The sequence below is a fragment of the Ambystoma mexicanum genome, chromosome 8 (genome assembly GCF_040938575.1).
Source record: "Ambystoma mexicanum isolate Mex_15411 chromosome 8, UKY_AmexF1_1, whole genome shotgun sequence".
Classification (NCBI taxonomy): Eukaryota; Metazoa; Chordata; class Amphibia; order Caudata; family Ambystomatidae; genus Ambystoma; species Ambystoma mexicanum.
In genome coordinates, this window is record NC_090929.1 from 1,182,232,687 (window position 1) to 1,182,258,216 (window position 25,530).

Genomic DNA, 25,530 nt, shown 5'->3' on the forward strand with positions numbered 1-25,530 from the left:
TACAAGGTAGGAGGTAGGAAGGGCCAAAGTTACTCGGATGGGAGGAGAGGAGAGAATGGTCTGACCAAGAGAGAGGGTTGATGAGAGGGGGAGCAAGAGAGAGGTCCGAGTGGATGATGGCATCCAGGGTGTGTCCAGCTCAGATGGGTTTGACCAGAGGGGAGAATGGAGAGGGAAAGAGAGGCACAGGTCGATGTAAAGAGTGGATGCTGAGGCAGGGGATTCCAACTGGATGTTGAAGTCACACAAGAGGAGGAGGTTGGTGGTGATTGAAAGTAAGGAGGAGCATAAATCATCCCATTCAGAGAGGAACAGGGTGATAGCGCCTGGAGGTCGGTAAATGGAAGCAATGGTCAGAGTGGAGGAGGGAGAGATGACCAACCTGCTAACCAGACTCTGAATGGAAGAATAGAGTTGGGTGGGTACGATGGAAGAGGGGACCTACTCAGGATAGATTAAGGTGACCGCACGACTAGCACAGTGAGTTCGAGGCTTGGAAATGTTCTTGAAACCGTCAGGGAAGAGGGAGTCAAAAGCAGTGACTGAGCTGGCATTGAACCAAGTCTCGGTGAGAGAGAGAATGTTTAGGTCAGTGTCTTCAAGTAGGAGGCAGATGTCAGCAGAGGGTTTGTTGGCTGAGCAGTCATTAAGAGTCAGCAGATGGAGACAATCTCTGCCTTTTAAGTTTTTCTGAGGATGAGTGCAAGGGCGTGGTACTCAGGTCAGAGGGGGATGGATAGTGAGAGTGGTGTGGGGGAGAGGTAGCAGAAGGAAGGAAGTTAATGAGGGAATTCAGGATCTGTACAAAGAGAAGGAGGTTGGATTGAGGACCATGAACCAGGATAGTGTCAGTGTGGTAGACATTAACGATGCAACGTGAGGATGAGAAGCCAGCCAGAAGGACTTCATACTTAGTGCCACCGTTGATGGGAGAGGAATTGAAAGGAGAGAGAGTAGAGACGAGATGAGGAGTCCAAAGATCTGGAGAGGGGACAGAGAAAAGGATATCTGTGAAAACCTCTCTGGAGGTTGCGCTGACAGAGGTGTCTGTGATGGGAAGGCCAGGGTTTGCACGCAGAATGTCTTTTTTGTGCTTTTTCATTCCAGACTTAGTGAGAGAGGGGGGTTAGGAGATAGAGTAGCAATTAGAGAAGATGGGAGAGATGGAGAATGACATTGAGGTTGGGGGAACGAAGTTGAAAAGAGACGGCAGACTGCATTGCACTGTTCTGGACTGGCCTGATCTCACAGCTGGCCTAGTAGTAACAAGGGGAGAAAAAAAAATCAATGCAAATACAATGGAAAAGGCACAAATGCAGAGAGATTAGGGTGCAGGATATAAAATGCACAGCTAAAATCGATTTTCAGTGAAGAAGGCACACATGCAGAGAAATGAGGGTGCATGATGCAAAATACAAACGGCTAACATCGGTTTTCAGTGAAAAAGGCACATATGCAGATAGATTAGGGTGCAGGAAGTAAATTAGACACAGCTAAAATCGATTTTCAGTTAACAGAAAGCAGAGAGAGAGTAGAGTAGGTGATGATGATAGGCAGAGTGTGATAGGCACAGATCTGGATCCAGCTGCTAGCATAGGAGGCAAGTAAATAGTTCAGCCATCACTCAATGGGTTAAACAGTTCATAGGGGTGCTGGGTCCCAAGTTCGTTTGTGATAGGGGATGTGTACAGCAGGCTGCCACATAGTTTGTGGAGGGGTTTAAAGGGTGGAGAGCCCTCCCACCGGACATGCACATACAGGGACTTACAAGCGGGATTTACAAGTGGGGGCTGACGTTTGCCTGCTGGCTCCGGATTGGATGTAAAGTAAGGCACTGTAGCAAATCAGGGCAGCATGGCCAGAAGAAACAAAAGCACTCCAGTGCTTGCAAAAGGGCGGCCATTTTGGAACGTGGTCACTTCATGATTAAGTATGGCCCAACACCAAACAAGCAATTAGAATAAAATGCTCCCTGAGCATACAAGTCCCCAAATCAGTGCACTGGAGAGACAAGTATGAGTGCTCAGGTGTGTGTGTATGGTGTGACCCACAGACAATTCACCAACCCAAGAGGGCTTACCTTCTCTGGCAATGGAGTCTGGTAGCCCACAGCTACGGATGGCTCTTCAGGAGGTAGAGGGGCTGCAGCAGGCAGCTGCAATGTGATCAGCCCCTTCTTGTGTCGGCGAAGTCAAGAGAAGAAATGAGGATGCTGCCAAAGACAGGGCCTTACAAGTGGGCCTTAGGTGGAGGCCGGTGTTTGCCTCCTGGCTTTGGATTGAATGCAAAGTAAGGCACTGTAGCCAATCAGAGCTGCATTGCCAGAAGACACAAAAGCAAAAGTGGCAGCCATTTTGGAAGGTGGTCGCTTCATGATTAAATATGGCCCAACACCAAACACTCACATAAAATAAAATACTCCCAGAGCATACAAGTCCCCAAATCAGATTGCTGGAGAGACAAGTATGAGCGCTCAGGTGTGTGTGCACGGTGTGCCCCTCAGATGATACACCAGCCCAAGAGGGCTTACCTTCTCTGGCATTGGAGTCTGGTAGCTCACAGCTATGGATGGCTCTTCAGGAGGGAGAGGGACTGCAGCAGGCAGCTGCAATCTGATCAGCCCCTTCTGGTGTTGGTCAAGAGAAGAAAAAGAGGTGGATGACCCCACAGGTAGAAGATTTTGTTCACAATGTCCTTGTGGATTTACCACTCGTGTTCCTCGGGTAGATAACTTCTGATGAGAGTGTCTGCTACAGCACTGAGTTCCCCGGGAACGTGTTGAGAGATTAGGAACATGTTCCACTGAAGTGCCCACTTCTCAGTTTTTTGGGACAGCCTGGAAAGACTTAGAGAGTGTGTGCCTCCCTGCTTGTTTAGGTAAAATGTGGCAATAGTGTTGTCTGTGAGGACTTGCACTGTTCGACCTAGTAGCTGCTGTTGAAAGGCTTGGAGTGCCTTGAGAACTGCTAGAAGTTCTAGAAGGTTTTGTGGTTTTGGGCCGTAGTTTGAGTCCACAGACCGTGTGCTGTGTGATGAAGGTAATGGGGGAGACCAAAAAGTGAGGCATCTGTTGTTAGTATCACTTGAACTGGTGGATTTCCCTTTAGCAGGTTGTCCTTGGCCTACCAGCGAAAAGCTTATACTAGGGTTAGTGAAACAACCACTAGATTGTCCCACTGACTGCTTACCTGAGACCATTGTTTTGCTAACCACTCCTGTATTGGGTGCATGTGCAGTGGCACAGGTGAAACTAGGTAGATGCATGAGGCCATCATCCCAAGCAGGCGCATTGCCTTGTGACCAGCTAGATAGTGAGGTACTTGAAACAACATGTTTTGTACTCTTTCGTTTGAGGGAAAGACTAACTCCTCTTGGGTTTTTATGATCGCTCCCAGGAATTGTTTGACTTGGCTTGGGACGAGGCTTGATTTTGTTCTCAATGATAGAGAATCCTAATTGGAACAGAAGATTGATTGTTCTTTGGGTGTTGTATTTGCATATTTGCATATTTGAGGAGTCTATCCTGTTATCAGCCTGTCGTCTTTATAAGGGAACACTGGGATTGACTCTCTGCGTAAGTGCACTGCCATCAATGCTAGTACCTTTGTGAACACTCTTGGAGCTGAGGCTATGCCGAAAGGTAGCACTTTGAGCTGATAGTATTTTCACACTACTGGAAGCGCAGATACTTTCTGTGCGCTGGGAACATTGAAATATGAAAGTATGCATCTTTCATATCTAATGTCTTCATGAAATCCACCTGTTTTAGGGGAGGAATTTCCTCTTGGAGTTTTGTCATGCGAAACCTTTGTGGCTTGACATATGTGTTTGCTGGGTGCAGGTCTAATACAGGGTGCATTGTCAAGTCTTTCTTTGGCACAAGGTAGTACATTGAATAGATACCCTTGTTTACCTGGTTTGCTGGGACTATTTCTATGGCGTCTATCCAGGAGGGTATTCACCTGTTCCTTTCGTCTGGTGTCATTTTTCTGTGTTTTGGCAGATGGTTGAGTGGTTTCTGCAGGAGTTCTATGCAATACCCCCCCGCCGCGGTGGATAACACCCACTTGTCTGAAGTGATCCCCTCCCATGCATGAGTGAATTGAGATATGTGACCTCCTACTGGAGTAGCATGTGAGGGGTCTGGAGCGTAGCATCATTGTTTGGGGGTAGAGGAGCCTCTGGTGGAGGAGGGCCTACTTCTTCTCCTGGACCTTTTGTAACCTCTTTGAAAACTGCTGGCAGACTGTCCCAGTGTGTTGCCCCACAATGGTCATTGGTTTCTCTGGGCATAGTTAGAGGAGTGTTGTGGGGCCTGCCCCCGGAAGAATCTTCTTGTGTTGAATGACCCTCTTTGGACAACAGGTTTATTAGACAATTTACCTGGTGATTTTAAGGTGTCATATTCGTCGTTGGCACTTTTCAGTGCATCCTCAACTGCCTTGCTAAACAGGGCATTTGGCTCAATGAGCATATTAAGTATATTTGCCTGCATTTCTAGCTTAAAGCCTGACTGCCTTAACCAGGCCTGGCGTTTAATTAACGTGGCTTCAGCTTTGATGTGGCCTGCATTGTCAGCAGCATCCATTTAAAAAAAAAAATCCAGTTGGCCAATTGTTTGCCCTTCGAAACTGTCTTTAACAGCTCAGATTTGAGAGGCTTGGGGATGGCTTATATCTGTTGTTCTAGTGAGTCCCGAATATGGTAACCATAGCTAGCCAGAAGAGTGTTATTGTTGGCAACTCTGGTTTGATAGGCAGCTGAGGAAGCAACTTGCCTGCCAAAGGTATACATCTTTTTGTTTTATCAGGTGGAGCTTCAGCAGAGGTTAGGGGTGTGCCTGCTCTCATGGTGGTGATGACCAGGGAGTCAGGTTTTAATTGACCTCTGATATACAGCGGGTTGGTAGGTCCTGGCCTGAACCCCTTCTCCATGCAGGGGTTGACCGCTCTTGTGAGTTTTGGTTTCGGTAGGGAAGGCTGAACACGCCTTTGTAACGGCTGAAGGATGGGACTGAATTGTGTAGCAGGCTTTTTGTCTCCCAAAATGTCCTCTACAAAATCTTTGTTGTATTGGGCCTCCTGAGTGTCTATTTGAAAGTGTTGGTTGGCTCTTAGGAGCAGCTCATTGTACTGCAGCTGGTAATCAATAGGTGAGTCAGCCACTGGCTGATCCTGACTGCCTGGGGTCTGGAAGACGCGGATATCTGCATCATCGTCGTCCTAATATTGGTCCTGACTATACTGGCCGCCATGTTCGCCCTGGGACCTGGATCCTGGGATTCCGAGGGGTCCACAATATAGAGATCCTGTGAGGGATCCTGTAACAGTTAGGTAACATGAGTTTGGGTGGAGGTGCCGGGCTGGGAGGTGTCTATTAATGGCACCTTGGCAAATGGTTCATCCCTGAATGCTATTTCCCCTGTGCAGAGCCCTGATGGCATGTAAACTCTTAAGGGTGGCGGTCCATGAAGACCACGAAACTGGATATTCTCCTAATAACCCTCTTGGACCTAGGGCTTGAAGGGGTGTATGCTCCTTATGACTTAGAGCCCCTGAAAGGGTGTCTTTAGAGGGAGTATAGGCGCTATTTTATGAGGTAGAGGGCTGCGATGGCATATATGTCTACGTGTTTTGATCAATTCTTGCTGCATTTTTGACACGTTAGAAGGGGGTGTTGAAAGTTTAGATTTTGACGTATGCCCTTTAGCACACAAAAGGAGGGCCTTTTGAGGCACAGTGTCTGAAACAGGCCTAGTCAGCGCTTGTTTCAGAGACCTATCATGCGGCGAATGCGATCACGATAGCCCAGAGGACAAAGATGACTTGGAAGACTTCTGCTTATGCTTCGGATGGCCATGAACGGTCGACGACGTGGTCAAAGTTCGGCCATGGGATATGTCTTCTGTGCATCATGGTGTGTGTGTATCTTTTCCATTGGGTGTTTTTCGCGAAGGTGATTGTCACATTCTTCTCTTCACTAAATGTTACTTTCTTGGTTTAAGTTTGTTTGAAATTAAAGGGATAAAATGGTGTTACTACAGGTCTGTATCAATTTATTTCCTTGAACACTTAGGGGTGTCTTCATGGGGCATTAAAGAAGGTTCCTCTAATGATTGGTGTATCTTTCTTATGGTATCCCCTTTTCATCTTTTGCATGTGCATTGAATAATTTTGGACAGTGCTTGGAAGATCATTAGCACTGGGGTTTACCTGTTGGCAACTTATCATTTGACCAATGCTATGGGGCAAAACCATCTCTCCTAGTGGAGTAAATGTGGTAATTCTCCGAACAGCTGTTATATGCATTACAAGGCCCCCACTCACCATGTTACTGGAATGTATTATCTGTGCACCTAGGAAGAGGAGGCAGAAGGTTGGCTTGATAGTTGGTTCTAAAAGGAGGTGATTGGTTTCTTTCTCAAGAGAAATTCTGGTCTGAATTCTCATGAGGACTTGATCCTGGATTCTGACTATCTCTGCCTGGAGGGGAGGTACACCTGCAGACCAGGATAGGGTTTGTCTGGTGGGACCCACCCCCGAGGATAGCTGTGTGATAGATGTGTGGCTAGATCCTTGTCAGACCCCATCTGGTGGCCCACTCTGTCTCTCATACCCTAATTCTTATCTGGGTGGACTCCCTTAGACTTAATGTTCTTAACTGTATCAAAGCAGAGACCTGATGTGCTTGGTGGCAGGATAACAGTCAATTTGTCTTTCTAAATTCAGATGCCTCGCTCTTGCCCAATGTAGATTTAGAAGGTTATCCGGCATACGTGCAAGAGGAGCTGAGTGTGCAGCAAGTGCTGGTTCTGCAGACCACTGTGTTTTGATTTCGTTAGACAGCAATAGCTATAGAGCTTCCTGGCTCACTGAAAGTGAAACATTGTGCATAGGGGATGCGGTGAGCATTCTTTCCTTTATCCCATATTGTCTCTACATCCAAGGTGTAGGGTCTTTGCTTCTAAAAATGACCCTGTCCCTAGTTGGCATCATGTGAATGTCCCCTTTGCGAGGCACCCAGCATACTTCCACCCCACAGAATGAGGCAGCAGACTTTGTCAAAACCCCTTTAGACTAGTATTGCTGCTTAACTTCGAAGCACACACAAACCTCTATTAGTGGCTGGAACAAATAGGGTCTTGAAGCAGAAATGCAATTTTTGAAAAACACCATGATCTTCATAGTGTAATCGACCAATGGCAGGGTGATTGGGGTGTGATATTTGAGGAGATATCCACTGGAGGGAGATGGCCCTCAGACAGACTATCCATCCATAAAACGAGTGTAACTCTTATGTCATTTTACGATTAAGTCGCTCTTCATGGAGTATGTGAACTGTTGTGTTCTGCTTTGTATGGACAATGTAGCAGTGTTGAGGTGCATCAAAAATCTGGACAGCACCTAATCCCACTTTTTTGCTGTGGGTAGCAATGATATTTTTGCTGCAATATTGGGATCTCAGTACAAGAGGAACACCTCACAAGTTAAAACAAAAGAAATGCTGGAATGGAGCTCTCAAGTATCTGAGGCATCCTTTTGACAGGAGTCTGTGGATAGATGTTTTTCAGCAAACAAGTGGCTCTGTGATCCCTTTGGCAACCACTTGTTTGCCTCTCGCCTGAATGATCAGATGACAAGGTTTTACAACTGAATGCCCAACCTGGCAGCAGCTAGGACGGTTGCCTTCGTGTAAATCTGGGATCTCGTTTCGATCTATGGCTAAGAGTTGCAAGGCACCTTAGACAGTTTCAACCCACTTGTGCTTAGGACAGCATTTGGATCACGTTTCAAGACCTCTAGTGCGTGTCTTGAATGTCCTGGTTTTTACTTTTAGGGGAAGGAACTTACTTTGGTACCATTAGGGCCTACCATTCGGGAATGTCCGCTGACCATGATACTGTGGAAATTAATCCAGTGGTAGTGGTGTTTAACGACTTGGAGCGGGAGCGTTTTGTATTTTCTCGGAGCACCTATCTGAAGTCCTTTCCGTTCGGCTTTTCGTGCCTGCAGTGCTGGGCATCCACCAGGAGGACGTCTTACTCAGCAACACCTGCCTTGCCTGGACTCAAGAAACTGACAAAGGTTTTCCTTTCACTTTGGCTCCGCCCCCCAGAAAGCATGTCTTGTTTGGCTACCACTTAACCCCACGTCACAGCGCACCCGCGCGTGCCCCCGGCAAGTACTACAAGTACTGTTTGCTGTGCCGGCAGTCTGCGCGTTTAACAACTTGGAGCGGGAGCGTTTTGTATTTTCTCGGAGCACCTATCTGAAGTTCTTTCTGTTCGGCTTTTCGTGCCTGCAGTGCTGGGCATCCACCAGGAGGACGTCTTACTCAGCAACACCTGCCTTGCCTGGACTCAAGAAACTGACAAAGGTTTTCCTTTCACTTTGGCTCCGCCCCCCAGAAAGCATGTCTTGTTTGGCTACCACTTAACCCCACGTCACAGCGCACCCGTGCACGCACCCGGCAAGTACTACAAGTACTGTTTGCTGTTCGTGGGTCGCCGGGTCGTGGGTATCCCCCTCCTGGGGTGTTTTCTTTCCTGAATCCAATTCTAATTTTTACCATTTTATTTTTTGCATTGGGAGTTTAATTGCATGCTCCCTTACACCCTGACTACCAGTATGCCACCCATTTCGGAGACTCGAACAAGACTGATTTGGGATGTGAGCATGCCATGAGAAAAGCCCTCCTCCAACCCTGACTTACGACCTTACTATCAAGTGTTGGTCGTATCTCCACTCAGCGCTCACACTCAGTCTCTGATGACATTCGATTGTGCCCAAGGGAGAGATCAACATCTGAGGTAGAGGGAAATATCGGTCACCCGCCCCCTACGGCCCAAATTGATTCCATGGGGACTTGTTCAGCAGCTCAGCCGTCTGGCCCCACAATCCCTGACCCTACTCATACAGTAGCTCCTGATACTTCATGTCAAGAAACCAGTATACATGGTGCCCCTACTAATAACACGCTAATAGCGGCCTGTTCGGCAGGAGACCTACGGCCTGTAGTAGCTCTCTTCCCAGGGGATACAATGCCACAACCTGTTCTATGCTCTGTCTTGGCCCAACAAAAATTGAGACAAGCCTACACTCATTTGACCATGATTGGAGAAATAGAGGAGGAGGATATCAAATTCATGAACCTCTCTAATCGAACTGACGAACGTTCCGAAGAAGTTTTATATTTGTGCTCAAATACTGGTGATTTAACTCAGCTAGAACAAGGTAATAAAAGCCACTTTGGCACAAACGGCAAAACTTTGTCACCTGTGCTGTCCCACAGTGATACACCAGCAGTGGAACCAATAGTTTCCTCTATAACGGACCTGAATCCTCCCATTCAATCAATTGAGGAAGCAGTCTCATTCATAGCGCCCACTCCGAGGCAACCACGTTTTGATCAGGGTGCTCGGGTATCCGATTTCTTCCTGAACCCTGTTTACAAGGAGAGATACTCTTTTCCGGAGGCCCCGGCCCTGAACAACACGTTGGCAGCTATGAGCACAGCCTTGTTAGCTGTGGCAAAATTATACGAGGGTCTGGATTTAAAGGTTTCTAAACAGACCATGTGGCTTGAACAATTGCTTTCACTATACTCAAAAATCAAAATACAACCCAATTTATCTCTTCAAACTCATGAACCATTGAGCCCCAAACCTACACAAGCAGTTTACACGCAAACGCTTGACACTAATCCTATTACCTTTGCTGGGCTGCTGGCCGCACAATCTAACACAATCTAACACGCCCATTGTGTCGGCGAGAGAACAATCCCACATCACAATGGGGGAAACAAATATCACTGCTATTACCTCCAAGATCTCTGAGGACACAGTGACTGCCGCTGCGATGGTGCCAGCTGATCAGATAGCTGCACCCTTGTCCGTGGCTGTCACTAACCTCAAGAAAAATTAGCTCTCTTACACTCCAGCCTCAAAAAATGTATTTGAGGTTTTTAGCACAACATCTGCTAAATCTAGCACGTCACGGCCAAGCAAAAAGAGGAAAGTGCAACCCGCCAAATCTAAAATACCTACCCCGAAACCAACAGTGGGGAAAAAACGAAAAAACCCTGTGGACACTACGTCTGATCCTGGTCCCCAGATTTTAGAGGCTATTCCAATGGTTGTGGCGGTAGACCTGCATAAACCATTGGATGATCTAGTGCAGATGGTAGAATGCAGTAACGAACAGCGAGTCTCTCAGCTAAAAGGCCAGAAGTATCTTCCTCGATGTCCTCTGTAGTTGCTGCAGCAGCTCTGGCCGAGTCCTTGAACCAAACATCTATTTCTCAGAGCGCCCCCATCTTGGTGGCAATGCAGACCCAGTTACAGAAATCCATTGATACATACATGAAGCTTTTACCAATTAAGACTTCACAGATGGTAAGGCATGAACAGTGTGATATTCCGTACCCAACAATCTCGGGTTGCCAGGCTGAGGCTCAATGTTTACAATCTGATACCTCACAAGTTTCACAATTGCATGGCTACTCAGCTCAAAGCTCAGTAGCCACTGATGCCCCCACAAAAGATGACTGTTTCACAAATAATTTACAGGATGAAATTCGAGCCTCAGTTGAGGCGTATCTGACACGGAACTCCAGTACTAATTTACAGACGAAGCATGTACAACCACTGCAGGCCACCATTCCCGTTTCTGCTTCTAACCTGGCCCCAGTTTCCCAGCAAGAGCTACGGGAAGAAATCAAAGCCTATATTGAAGCCTTTATTCAGCAATCAAATGACACTAATCAATATAAAATGACAGAAAAAGGGTTTCTCTCACTCAAGCCCCTATTACAGGGGCCCCAAGCAGCTACTGCCACTTACCAAGATAGGAGGCCCCGATCCCCAGTAAGGTTACCAATGCCGTCAAGAGATCGATCTGCTCAGACCAAGGCAAAACAAGAGCTATCTCAGCATTGTTTCATAATCAAATGTCAAGATACACCATTCAAGTCCTATGATCTGAACCGGTCTAGCATTCTCAACATCTGTGCAGAAATTCCTGCCCTATCAGCTATTTCATCATTGGATATTGACCAAATCGAGTTTATAAATCATAATGATTTGTCTGTAGCGCGATTATATATTCGATCATCCTTGGTAGCTGATACTTTATGGCAGGCCAGAATGGTTTTGTTTGATTTAGGATTTATTTTAACACAAGAAACCCTGCCCGGTTCTACCACACTACAGGGCCATATGTCTCGTATTTTTACATCAGCTTGCAATAGTGTTTCCTACCAAGAGTTAGCGGATCAGACCAGGTCTGCATAACTATGCCCAGATATTAAAATCTTGAGTGTGATTTCCTGGAACACACGAGGGCACAACCACCTTAATCCTATGACCGTTGGGGATCTGGTTGACATTGATGTTGTTGCCCTGCAGGAAACCTGGCTTGTGTTGCCACCGATTTGGGACTCACATACTATACTGTTTACACCAGCAGAAAAAGGTGCCCTTGGTAGACCCAAAGGTGGGCTCATAATAGCAGTGAAAAAGAACTGTGGCCTGGAATCGACCATTTGCAAGTCTCCTTCTTTATCATTTCAAGTGGTAAAACTGTTTAACACATATCAAAAAATAGCAATTGTTAATATCTACTGGTGTAATAACACGTTGAAATCAGAAGATTTTTTCAATCAATTGGTGGAAATACTAGATGCATTGGCCCTTGAGGTCGGTCTAACGTATATTTTAATACTGGGCGATCTTAATTTGCATCTTATCACAGAGGGGGACTCGGCCCTAACAGGAGATGAAATTATATGGTCTTCAATTATGGCTGAGCGCAATTTCCTGATGTTAAATGGAAATGTGAGGGGCGATTGCCCCGCCCAGACCACCTGGCAAAGAGGTGCCCAGTATGCCATAATTGACTATATTTACATTAATGCCAAAGCTTTTAATTGTGTCCAAAAGTTGGAGGTCATCCACACAGATTTAAGTGATCATCAAAAACTAAAATTGTCATTGCAGATTGGTCAAATCCAAATGATACAATGGTCGAACACAAACATAACTGATGCTGTTGTGAATAATGGGAGAAACAGATTATCTTGGGACAGAGAGAAATTAAGAAATCTAGATTATAATCTAAAGAACATGTATCAGAGCCATGATCTTCTGGTCAAAGATTATACAACTGCCATGAAGATGTTTACTCGAGTTGTTAGTGATATGGGCTGATTAAACAACGGCATACTCATGCCTATGATTCGGAAATAAAATATCGAAAAGCTGATCTAAGACAAGAAATTTCGGCAATTACGGAAGTCGAATAAAATTGACATTGCTGAAAAAATTAGATCAGCTAAGCAAAGCTATAAAAAATGGCTCAGAACAAGAAGAGCCAAGCTGTATGAACTGGAGAAACATTGATGAATGGGCAGGTATCCTCCATCGTATCTTTAATCAAGTGTTGAAGTCTGGCTTTATTCCCGAGACCTGGAAAAAATCCATACTTCTTCCGATCTTTAAAAAGGAAATTGTGAGAATCCCAGGTCTTACAGGCCAATAGCGCTATTGGACTGCCAGGGTAAATTATTTGCTAGGCTGCTCTTAAAAAAATGTAATACTTGGTTACAGGACAGCAACCTTCGAGATCCCTTTCAAACAGGATTTTTGCAAGGTATAGGTACTGGAGTAAATATCATTACTCTATCAAGCCTCATTTAGAGAGCCTATCAACGGAAACAGCCCCTGTATCTCGCTTTTATTGATTTCCAAATGGCATGTGATGCCGTTCCAAGAGAACTTCTATACAAGAAATTGGCTGATGCTAATTGCCCATGGCATATTTTGAAATGGATAATCCAACTACACACTAACACCTCAATCCAGGTTAGACCCACTAATGGCGGTTTATTAACATCTCCGATTGCAACTGCTAGAGGTCTAAAGCAAGGCTGTTTATTAGCTTCAGCCCTATTCAATTTCTTTGTTTCCGACATTCATCAAAGCTTTACCAAATTGATATCCGACTCTCCGAAGATCATGGGGGTTCAGATACAATGGTTATTGTATGCCGACAACATGGTACTAATGTCACATATCCCCAAAGGCTTGCGACATTTATTAGGTGCCCTGGTCGTATACACCAAAGCAAACGGCATAACAATCAACATTGCAAAGACAAACATTATTCAATTTGGTACTCGGAAACAAAGTCTTGTCCACCTATATTGGCCTCTTCAAAATTGTATGATAACTGTCACTAATGTCCATGGGTACCTGGGTATGATCATTTCCAACCTGTGTGCTCCTGACCAGTACATCAAACAAGGGCTCCATAAACTTCAAATGTGCATCTCGCAAGCACGGATCATTAAAGCGAGATATTGTACATTTTCTCTCTTACCGATTCTCACCTATTTCAAATTAAAAGTGGTGCCTGTTATTCTCTACGGCGCGGAGACCCGGTATACAATGTCATATTCTTACTGGGCCATTAGGGAAGGTCGGTTCTGGAGGCAAGTTTTGAATGTACCAACCTCACAACCTCTACCACTTTTAAGATATGAGTTGGGCTTAATTTCTGTCTACGCAGTTTACAAATGGAACTTGTGCGCTTTGTATCGCAAATGCCTTCTGAATAAAGCTACAACAGGGATTACTAACATCATTTCCACATAACTAATGAGTTCTATGGATACTTTTCCGAAAGTATGGTGCCAAAAAATTCAATCAATTCTAGAAAAAGCCCAGATAGATCCAACCTTGTTAATGGAAAATCCAAACAAGGCGAGACTAAAAATCTGGGAAGCTGACTGGATCCATACATGTCTTGCTTGTGCCAACTATAAAAACATCGAGGCTTTTCCATTTGAACTAAAGCATTACAACACTGTGGCTGATTACATGGTGAGGTCCCCTAGCTCTAGCCATCGAAATGGCTTTATGAGATACAGGCTAAACCTGTGGTTGACAAACGACGTGTTGAACAGACGGAGTAATGTTGATATCTCTCTGCCTTGTCGGTTTTGTAAGCAACAAGCAGAAACTCTTAAGCACCTGTGTACAGAATGCGATAAACTGTTATCAATACGTTGTGCCCACTTTAAGCCTTTATTTATGGACCAACAGCATGACCCCGAAAGATTTATGGGTCTTATTATTCTATACCAATAGAAAGCCTGTAAGATATGCAGTTGTCAATTACTTGCATCAACTGAAAATAAAAATGTATGCACCACCAAAATGATGATTACTTTATATGTGTTATAATCTGTGTTGTAATTCCTGCTGAAACCTTTAAATGAGTGATGTTTTATTTTTTATGTAAAGATTTAATCATTTTATTTATGTATCACATTTGTAAAAATGGTATGTATTTTAAGTTGAAAGGTCTCGAATTTCTGTTCGCGAACCAAACAACTATAAAAAAAATCCAGTGTTAGGGCATGCACCTTTGTATGATTTGTCCTCAGGGGAGTGTGTTTTCTACAGTCACTGTGTGTGAACGTTCCATCCTGTGGATTTTGAATTGTGTGATTTGCCTTTTTGAGACATTGCTTCTCTGAAGGACCTCTCAGACAAGCTGGCAATGCTACTGTATCTTGTGTCCTACCTGTGGGGGTTGTCTCACCGTTTCTGATGCAATTTATAAGCACACATATACGAACACCAGAGGAGCATGTACACCGTTTTTCAAGATCCTCGCCCGCTCCTAGGCATAGTGCAATGCTTGCACGATTATGAGCGGATTCGGGTGCCTTCTCGCTCTGGGCTGAATCAATAGCTACAGACTGCCCTCAAGCAGCCTTTACATGGAGTCTTAGTTCCTAGAATAGATAGCTGGTTCTGTGAGGTGATGGGACAGGCAAGAGTAGGCACATATCTGTTCAGGGGACACTTAACTGGAGGACCCATGGCTTCCAAAGCTTTTAGCAAAGGGGCTAGGCTGGAGGATATATTGAAGGCAACAGACCTGTCTTACAATTATGCATTTAAGATATATTGTACCCCAGTGGACTGATTGCACTTGTCAATTGTGAGTTATTTTTGAGCAAGCACGATACTTGCTTTTCTCTCTTTCATTAGAGTGCAGATTGCCTTTACTTACTAGTAGGTGCAGTTGTCATTCTATTAAAGACTTAGAACTAGGGTTTATCCTACCCTGCCATGTGCATATGATCCATTTGATACGCATTGTCTGCCCTACCTCATATCTACCTCTCCTTTCAACACCAGGACTGAAGGCAGTTCATGTGTAGCCTCGTGGTCATATTGGGGTTATTTCATTGTGTTTTGTGCCCCATCTCAGTTCCTTCTTTCTACATTGGTTCTAGTGGACGGCTGTTAGCATTTTGGACTGACATGAATTGCATAAAACAAAGTGAAGGAGCATAGGAAAGGAAGCCAGCTCATGTACCTGAGTGACCATGGCTTCATGAGAGCTACAGGATTGGCCATGTGTTGCTGGGAAATTAAGCTTTTTATTTTGGTTCTGAACGTGTTAAAATGTATGTGCTGCCAGAAGTTATGCCAGAAGTTATAGTAAAGAAATGTGAAACATAAATATGACTTTAATAGTATCATAACTCTTACTAAAACATATGGGGAAGCTGCATTGTTTTCTGTTCTGCTTCCATTCCAGAAGCCTAATTGTGATTTTGGCAGTAACAGCAGTATTTTTTTATAAGCATTCTATATTTCATTTTCAGGCACATAAAATCACAGATCATGGGTTATCCCAAGGACTGTCCATAGCATCTTAGCATTTAGAGCCTCTTACATGCTTTACCTACTAATCAGTATTAGTCCCCATCCTGGTTATTTCTTGGGATTGCATAGGATAGTTATGCATACTCCACCATGTCTTCTTGAATGGAAGGCATAATATAACAGAAGATTTTAAAATGACAAATGTTAACCTTATTTATTAAACTTCATTGCACACCAGAGTTAGAAACGTTGCACTGCTTCAATGCTATGTTTCTCCACTTTTGCCCCCAGCAAGAAAGGCACTTAGATTGAATGTGTTGACAGATTAAATTAATGCCCAGGGCAATTTCCACTCCGTTTTAAATGCCATTGTTATACAATGCCCAGTGCAAATCTAATGTAATAGGCGCCCGTGACTTTAACGCTTTGATAGAATTTTAATCCGGGGCTGAGGAGCACAGTCGATTGCTGACTCCCTGTGGTTGTGTTCACTTCTTTCACTCGATGCTTTCAGCAGCTTTCACAGGTTTTCCCTTATGACAGCATTATGTCCTCGATGGTTTTCAATGCGATTGACTGCCAGTAAAGTTTACTGTGCGCGTTTATTTTGAAATCGGATTACATCACGTCACCATGTAAAGTACCCAGACTTCTTACATTGTGAGCATACAGACATTTTACACACCAGAATAAAAAGAACATATATATACAGGCATGACTGTAGCACATCAGTAGATGTATTGCTCATATTAGAGAACAAAACCAATGAAAGTTAGGAAAGCATGTATGGTTTATCTATATTGCAATGCTTGTTTTGGTGTGCAAGGTGCCATACCAGTGTTTATTGGTGAAGGATTTCATAACCTATTGATCAATCAAATGTCGTGCAACATAAACTTAAGGCTAAAGATGCAATCAATTGTGCCTTTTATAATATGCAAAAGATTTACCACTTGGGTGTTTGGATCCTAATTTTCTTTTTTTATAATATTTATACTTAAAAAATCCTTCCCTTTAAAATATTAAACGGGAGATGTCTTGTATTATCTACATCTTTAAAATGCAAACGAAAAAGTACAGTAACAAACAGGTGCAAGCATCTGGCTGTGAAGCTTCATCTTGCATGTGAACACCAGGAGTGCCTCTGTGGTGGAAAAGGTCTGTGATGCCTTATTACGCATTCAAAATGTATCACAAGAAACATACATTGGAATGGCCCTGAAGTGAAGGAGGCTTGGAATAGCTCATTGTGGGAGGGCTCGCGAGAAAGTGGAGGCTGTATTCTGACAGATTGAGGGACCAATGGTTGCAAAAACTGAAGCCAATAGACACGGACTGTGCAAATGGAAGGAGGAGAGGCCTCTTGACAACAGCTACACATGTATATCGAGGAGGAAAGCCAGGGCTAACACAATTTTACAAAGTGAGCTAGCCAAACATTTGCATTTATTTCAGAGTGCACACTATGACAATTTGGACTGTATTGATAACAAAGCCCACATGTTTTGTCAACCTATGCATCTCTCTTATACAGCAGAAGCAAGTGCAGTTCAGGGTTGACACGTTTCGGGTGGTAAGTAATGTACATCCGGGTGGATAGCTCAGGAGAAAGGCGCTGGCTTCTCACATGGCACCGGCCTGAACTTCAAAACGTGAATCGACTGGCAGGTCTGATCAACATTCCGTGGTCAATAACATGAGTACAATTAAATGGGGTTACAATAGCAGCTGCTGTTACAGCACCAAGAAGATGGAGGAAGTTGGAATGAAGACAGTATATTATACCCACATGTAAGTGTGCCATGTCCACTTAACTTTGTCAAAGTAAGCACATGAATTTTACAGACAGTTTAAAGATGACTGTGACTGGAGTATTCTGGGAACAGTGAACATAGATGGTCTTTACATTGTATGGTGATCACTAATTTAATGATGACTGATGTTCATTGTTATTTAGCAGTAGCAATGGTAATTGAGGAGCGAAGGCTTTACTCTTAATTTACATCTGTACCTGACATAATTTGTGATCTTTGTGTGAATTATTCTCTTTTTGGCATTACAACCTTTCTGTGGGCAAACGTGTCTGTTTATATATTAGAGATATCATTAAAAGAAACACCAACCATGGTACACTTCATTTAACAAAAGCTGGGTTTGAGAAGACTTGCTGAGCTAAGCAATATCTCTCAATGTTATGCTATGTTATTGGGATTTAAACCGCACACCGCTGCCATTTGCATGCTCTCCACGTACTCTGGCAGGTCTGAAAGAGTAGGGTTAGTGGGGAGACAGGGAAAATGCAAGATAGCTTTGCCATTGTCTTGATGTGTGCAGTTTGAGAGTACCCTGAGCTATGCATAAAGGTCTATTTCTATTTATGTAGGCATCGAGTTGGTCGAACATGCCAGTGACAAGACCATGCATGTATCTGTGTACTTGAGGGTGCGTGGTGCTAGGCTGCATTGGCCGAGAATGTGATATGTAAGTAGACTGTAGGGTTGCAGCATTCTGTTGTTTGATTGGTGTGGGGAGGTTATCCTAGAATCTCTAAGTAACCAAGATTCACAGGTTATGCCTCATACATTTTCTATAAACAAATGTTATGTTATTTTGCATTTATATAGCGCCTTATGTATCATTGGTATGATCTCAAAGCGCTGGTAGGTTGAACGCCCTTGTGAACCGTAGTTCAAGTCAGCTGAGAGAGGGATGGTCATAAGGTGCGAGGGTGCACCAGATATGTGTGCAGCCGGTTTGGCAGTTGCATGATAGCTGCTTCATAGCGGTAGGTGTGGTGGTTGGGAGGTCAGATATATGTGGTCATTCTGGGGGGTTGACACCCAGACTGATTTCTGGCTGCGTGTGGCCTGAGGAGAATGCTTAAACTGGCTGTGTGTGCTCAGCTTGCTGTGTTTAATTAGGATGATGAGGTGTATGTGGCGGGTGTTAGTATGAGAACTACTATACCGAATGTGTCATAGTATCGCTGTGTTTTATTTGAGTGTTGGTGTATAGGAGAGAGTAAGTGTGGTATTGTGATATGGTGGTTATGGTGGTGATATGGTCGTTCATTCACTCATCCGCTCCATCCATTTCATCCGCTCCATTCGCTCATCCACTCCATCCGTTCCATCCACTCCATCCCTTCCATCCAACTCCATCCGTTCCCTCCAACTCCATCTGTTCCGTCTACCCCATCCGTTACGTCTACCCCATCCGTTCCGTCTACTCCTTTCGTTCCATCTACTCCTTTTGTTCCATCTTCTCCTTCCGTACTGTTCATTACTTCCATTCCATTCACTCCTTTCGTTCCATCTACCCCTTCTGTTCCAAATAGTCTGTCTGTTCTATCAATTCCACCCGTTCCATCCACGTCTTCTGTTCCATCCACTTCTTCCGCTCCATCCACTTCTTCTGTCCCATCCAATATTATTGAATTGCCATGTTTTAGTGGCTTAGTTTGTATGCATATAATGTCATTTGATAAGTCAACACCAAATTAGATTTCTCAGCCTAAAACTTAATGTTATCTTTAATGCTGGGAAAATGTTATCACAGCAAGTTGTCCAATGGTGACAATGCTGTACAATCTTATAACAAACAAGGATGTCCCATTAAACCCATTGGGAAGTTTAATATACAATATTGTTAATATGGGTGGTATTATAAACCTTATTATATCTCGCTTATTTGGTACAATGGAGGCCATGAAAACATCGCCAAACTATTTTCACTCAAAAAAGCTAAATAATTATTTTTATCGATAAACGGTTCACAAAAAGCAATAATAAATGACAGTAATGGTTTTGTACTTTTAAAAGAAAAGGTATTGGAGATTGCTTCTGGCATTTGTTGTACCTGTTAATGAAGATTAGTTGAATTTAAGGTTTATAATGATAGTTCTGTTCCAAATATAGTTTTTTGTGCTTCTTGTCACAATATTGTACAATCACATTAAAATACATCATTTTTCATACTAAAGTAAAATGCAAGCTGTCTGAAAGGAAATCAATAAAATAGTAAATTTTTGGAGGGAATGTGAAAGCGAGTGATATGTAGATAGAGGTATTTGTGCCTTAAGGATATTAATCATATTGAAAGACGCATATCACACAAACCAGACAAGTATTCCTCATTGGCAGGCTCCAGCTGAAGTGCTTTCTCATAGCAATCAATCGCTTCCATCTTTTCTCCATCAAGTTGGTGCATGTATCCAAGGGCACCAAAAGCTGTGGCATTCCTGGCATTTCTTTGAAGCATTTTCTCAGCTACGCACTTTAGACACACTTTACACATATCTCGTTCATAATTTGCATCTTTGATCATCAGCCCTCTTTTATAATGCCCAATGGCTTCGGTTTCAGATTTTTTGTGATATTCTAGGTAGCGTCCGTAATTTAAATGTAACTGTTGACTCTCTTGAGGAGTACGATTAGCCATAGCAAGGACTTTCATGAATGTTTCCTCTGCTTTTTCGTATTGTTTTGCTTCAGCATAAATATTTGCCAGGTCTATATATGCATACATAAACGTTGTTTTTTGTTTGATAACCAATTCAAAATGATAAATCACATTTCGAATGAGTTCCTCCTTTTCAACGTTAGAGCTTCTGGGAGGATACAATAATTTTGAATACTTCTCATCTTTCTTCATCTGATTCAATTTTTGCCTGTAGCAAAGACCTATTTGATGATGGAGAAACCCAGATGTTGGTGTCAGGTTTATAGCCTGTTTCAGAAGCTTCAAGGATTCATCTGGTGACCCCTTCTTTCTGTAATACTTGGCAGCATAACGAAGAAGATATGGAAGATATGGGGTCTTCTCGAGTGCCTCGTTCATGTATTGTTCAGCCTCTTCATATTGTTTCATCTCTTGCAGTTTCAAACTAAGAAGACTCATGACAACAGTGTCCCTTGGATTCAACTTAACTGCACGACGCAACAATTCTAAGGTTTCATCATCACTTTCGGGGGTTTTCAGTTTAAAAGAACCACCAAGACGATATGCTGCTGTGGCATACCCAGAATTCCATTCTGGTTCGTCAGGTTCCAATTCTACTGCTTTTTTGAAACAATCCTTTGCTTTTTCACAATACCTTCCTGCAAACTTAAGGCAGGACCAACCCTGCTCTCCATATATTTCAGAAAGTTGAACCTTATAGCGGAAAGGGCTTGATAACGCTTTGCAGGCATCTTCAACTTTGGTTATGTATGTGTGAGCATCGTCCAGTTGGTTCAGGTGATAGTACACCCAGGAGAAATTCCAATAGGTAACAATGATTTTCCTGTCTAGGTCATCAGCATGATTCTTCTGGATACAATCCACTGCCTTCTGGAGACTTTCAATAGCCTCTGCATTGTTGCCTTTCAGGTGCTTCACATAGGCAAGCAAATTGTATACCATGGACTTGTTTTTCGTTACAACAAATTCAATTTGGTCATACACTCTGTTCTCCAAATCATCAAGGTCTGTGTCATCCCTCAGCAGCCCCCACGTAAAGTGGCATTCCATTTGCAAGAGACTTGGCTTCAGGTTATTTTTGTTAACCTCACTGTAGACATAAAGATAACACTACATTAATGCAGACACAACCATAGCAAATTGAACAAGGCTATAACACTTCAATTGGCAGACGTATATAATTTACAAAACTGCAACACCACATCATGAATTTGCAAGTAAAATAGAGTAAATTGAAACAAGCATTAAATATATATAAGGAAAATAGTGTATAGATCAATGTTTTCGGAGTTAATTTCTTTGCAGAGTTAATTTCTTCACTTATTTTGAGGTGCACACCTTTTGATGCATCATCCTTCAGGTCATTTTTGGGAAACATTCACCTGAAGAATTCATTCATTTTCAAATAATGCTCTGTTGCACTATAAGAATCAATACTCATGAATCAATTCCATCCTACTGAAATAGGAAGAATTAGCGTAAGACAAGGAAGAGTTAAAAACAGTTCCACTTGTGGATTGGCAAAGCAAAGAGGTGTCCAGGGTCACTGCCATCATCAGTGTGTTTCTTTATTTATTTAAAAGTTGTGAATACACTTAAAAGAAAATCAAATATATTATAAAACAATATTAACCTTAAATGCCTGATTGCAGAAAACCTACTATGAAACTGGATCTGACACAGATTCCAGAGGTGTCTTGAACAGGACTCTTAAGAGAACTCCACAGTAAACATTAGGGACCAGATTTGAAAAGGTTCTGACATCCAGTGGTGTAAACCTTCAGGTACAGATCTCTTGGATAGAGAAGATTTCCATTCAAAGGAAAGGTAATGTGTGGATAATATTAGCACCCGGCGGTGTCACTCAGCCAATAAGTGGAGTAGGAAGGTATGATTACACAATAGCAATTGCCTGGATTCTTAACCCTTGAATTGGCTTGGCACACTGCAAGACCCACACCTTCTGAGGCTCCCAAAGAGGCCATCTGTGAGGGGTCAGTAATGCAAGGTGGAAAAATGTTTGATGATTTATCAAAGGATGCCATTTTAGTCTTATAATAATGTACAAAAATGTCTCATTGACCCCACTCTACTGTGGAATTACCTGCCTAACCAACGCTAAGGGAACACACTCTAACACAGAATAACTGGTCTACACACTCAGCAAAAAATACACAAAGAAAATATATGGCAATACAACATGACATGAACAACATTCACAGTTCCTGAATGACCTTCTAATGTCCTGGGTAATATCCCTTTCGCTGGATTCAAAGTCAATTCTGCAAATATTCAACCAAAGAAAGCAAAGTCTTGAATCATTTCTTGATGTTTTTAAGTCAAAGTAAAAATTCATTAGCCAAAGTTCCACTGCCAACAAATCTCTTCTCCTGGGTAAGATATTCACTTTGCACAAGAAAATGTGTCAGCGTTCAAAAAGGAAATGTAATCTGCACACACATTTCTTGGTCAACAGCGAGGATTTCTTAAGTTACAGTTTGTAACACTCACAATGGTATATTTGTCAGGATGACTTCTCAGTGCTGCTGCTTCTATTTCAACAACCACACTTCTACTTGATTTACCATGAGAACAGTCACCTTTGTCTCACAGTACTCCACCTTGTTTAGACTACTGCAATGTTGCATCTACTGATAACCAGATATACCACCACAGCTTCAGTACTTTGGACAACTTCTACAGCTTCAGTGATTTGGACTTTTAGACAGGCTTCGACAAGATATACTTTAACGTGCTTCAACAACCTCTTGTAGGCCAGGCCCTCTTCCTCTGAATATCTCTTTTCAAAAGGGGCAGCCTCATTGCCTCTCATCTGTCTGATACAATAGCAACCTGGGTTTGCCTTTAAGACTCACTTCTCTCTGTTTTCCACAGTCTTTGGCACTACAGGTTGTGTCTACTTAAAAATAGTCTTTACAAGCAGTCAGTGGGCCTCATTACACGGTAGGCGGTAAGATACCGCCCTTACCGGCATGGTGCTATTAACTTGTCCGCGTAGGCAAGAGGCCGCTAATTGCGTACCATTACGAGTACGCAGACACGAGCATAGCGCCACGCCGGTAATGTCCCTACCGCCATGCCGCTAAAGACCCTGTGAAGACCCTTAGCGGCACCGATGAAAGCGCTGATATCACTTCCGACCTCCTGCAACACGGAATTAGTGGTGACGGCTATTAGAGGTCACCGTAAATTTGTGGAACCGGAAATAGCGTCATCGCACAGGAACGGGAAAGAGCACGGCGGCCATCTTTAAAAACACAATCCATTGCCATCCTCTGCCCCCAGGACCTGCATTCACACCAGTGCCATACAAAACCACCCAAGACCCCCTAACAATGCCCAAGGCAATTAAAAAAGGAGCGGATCGGAAGCGGAAGGAGAAATTCGCCAATGAGGAGCTCATCATGCTCGTGGATACGCTTGCCGCCAACGCGGATGTGGTGTTCGCAAATGACATGCAGCGTGAGACCCTAACCAAAAAAAAGGCCATCTGGGCAGAGGTGGCCCAGAAAGTCAGTGCGGTGGTCACCACCACCCGCACTGTGAAACATTGCAGGAAGCGGTGGGACGATCTCCACCTCCGTGTCCGCAGCATACTGGCTGCCAATCGGAACCTGGCCATGGCCACAGGAGGTGGTGGAGATTCATCTATCAAACTGAGGGAGTGGGACGAGACCTGCGCGAGCACCATAAGTGTTGAATCCATAGAGGGAGTCGGCAAAATGGAGCATGGTGCGCCCACAACATCAGATGGCGGTGAGTGTGCACATAAAACACTGCACTGTGAAAGTAGAGGTACCCCCCCAAATGTGAGCCCTAAATCAGCTCATGGATGTTGCCACAAACATATATGCACACAACCCAGCCCATGTGAGGGTCACATCCCAACACACACACATGCACGCATCACCACAGACACGTGCCACCCAGACCCATGCATGAATAACCCACCGAACAGTCCTACAACCTGAATGCCCACAAATGAAGTATCAATGCATAGAACAGCATGATGTACAACATCTGCATGAAGCACGTTGACCCATCACCAATGCCAACCCCCTCATTGTCCCCCACAGGCTCACAGACTGACAGCGATGAGCAGGACACTGCGACACAGGCTCCCCCTGCCAAGAAACAAGCCAGGGGAAAGGAGTCAGGGAACACCGCCAGCACATCGAGGGGCACAGGGAGGAGTGCGCTCCTGCAGAGGGCCAAACACAGCAAACCACCCACGTCACCAAGACGTGAACCTATGGCTGAAACAATTGCTGCACCCACTCCAGGGATCCCCCCAATGCACGAACCATCCACGGAGGGGCCACTGTCTGCTGCCAGCAGTTCAATTGGCGAGGCACTGTCCGATGTGGAGGACACCTGTGACTTGGCCATGCAAGAGCACCCCCCAGCCTCCACCAATCGAAAGTGCCAAGCCCACGGCCAACATCACAATCCAGCAGCCATGCCCAGTCTGGCGATGAAATCGTGGCAGGGTGCTGGAGCCCACCGGTGTCCTCACCTGATGCCCTACCCATAGATCAAGGCGAGCTACGCACCCCATGAGCAGGACACAGTGGCCATGACATGACCATCATCAGGCAGCGGCAGGAGGACATAACAGCACTGGTTGGCCAGCATGTTGATGGGGCAGCACGTTTGAGGGAGGAGTGCAGGGAGAATGCGAGGGAGATAAGACAGGGCATGGAAGCCTGCACCAACAGGCTCTGTGAGGAGATGGCACTAGTGAGGCAGGTCCTCACCTGCATAGCTGACGCTATGGACAGACAGTACCCTCCACCGCCACAAGAACAACCATGCACCTCCTCCTCTGCCAGCTCAAGGCAGACAAGCCCCCGGCACCAGCCCTTGCGATCCATGCGGCGCACACCCTCCCAACCCCCTAATGGTGGTGGTGGGGATGGGAACTAGGGCCAGCCCGATGTAGCTGGCACATGTACAGCAAGACAGCAACGTTGTACCAGCCATACATGTGGTTGTTGTGGGGGGAGGGGGGAAAGGGTGTTTTGGGAGTGTTGTGGCGGGAGGAAGGAAAGGTTGTTTTGGAAGTGTTGTGTGAGGAGGGGGGAAAGGGTGTTTTGGGAGTGTTGTTGGGGGAGGGGGGAAAGGGTGTTTTGGGAGTGTTGTAGGGGAGGGGGGAAAGGGTGTTTTGGGAGTGTTGTGGGAGTAGGGGGGAAAGGGTGTTTTGGGAGTGTTGTGGGGGGAGGGGGGAAAGGGTGTTTTGGGAGTGTTGTGGGGGGAGGGGGGAAAGGGTGTTTTGGGAGTGTTGTGGGGGGAGTGGGGAAAGGGTGTTTTGGGAGTGTTGTGGGGAGAGGGTGGTAAGGGTGTTTGCGTAGTTGGGTCCATGCACT

At 44.4% G+C, this 25,530-nt stretch overlaps 1 protein-coding gene across 1 annotated transcript; it reads right to left on the reverse strand.

Annotated features, from left to right (window-relative positions):
• Positions 1-19,186: 19,186 nt before the first annotated feature.
• On the reverse strand, positions 19,187-21,228 carry LOC138472867 (interferon-induced protein with tetratricopeptide repeats 5-like). Its single transcript, XM_069611256.1, has one exon. It carries the CDS (start codon positions 21,191-21,193, stop codon positions 19,772-19,774), a length of 1,422 nt encoding a protein of 473 aa, XP_069467357.1. The 5' UTR covers positions 21,194-21,228; the 3' UTR covers positions 19,187-19,771.
• Between the last annotated feature and the right edge of the window lie 4,302 nt (positions 21,229-25,530).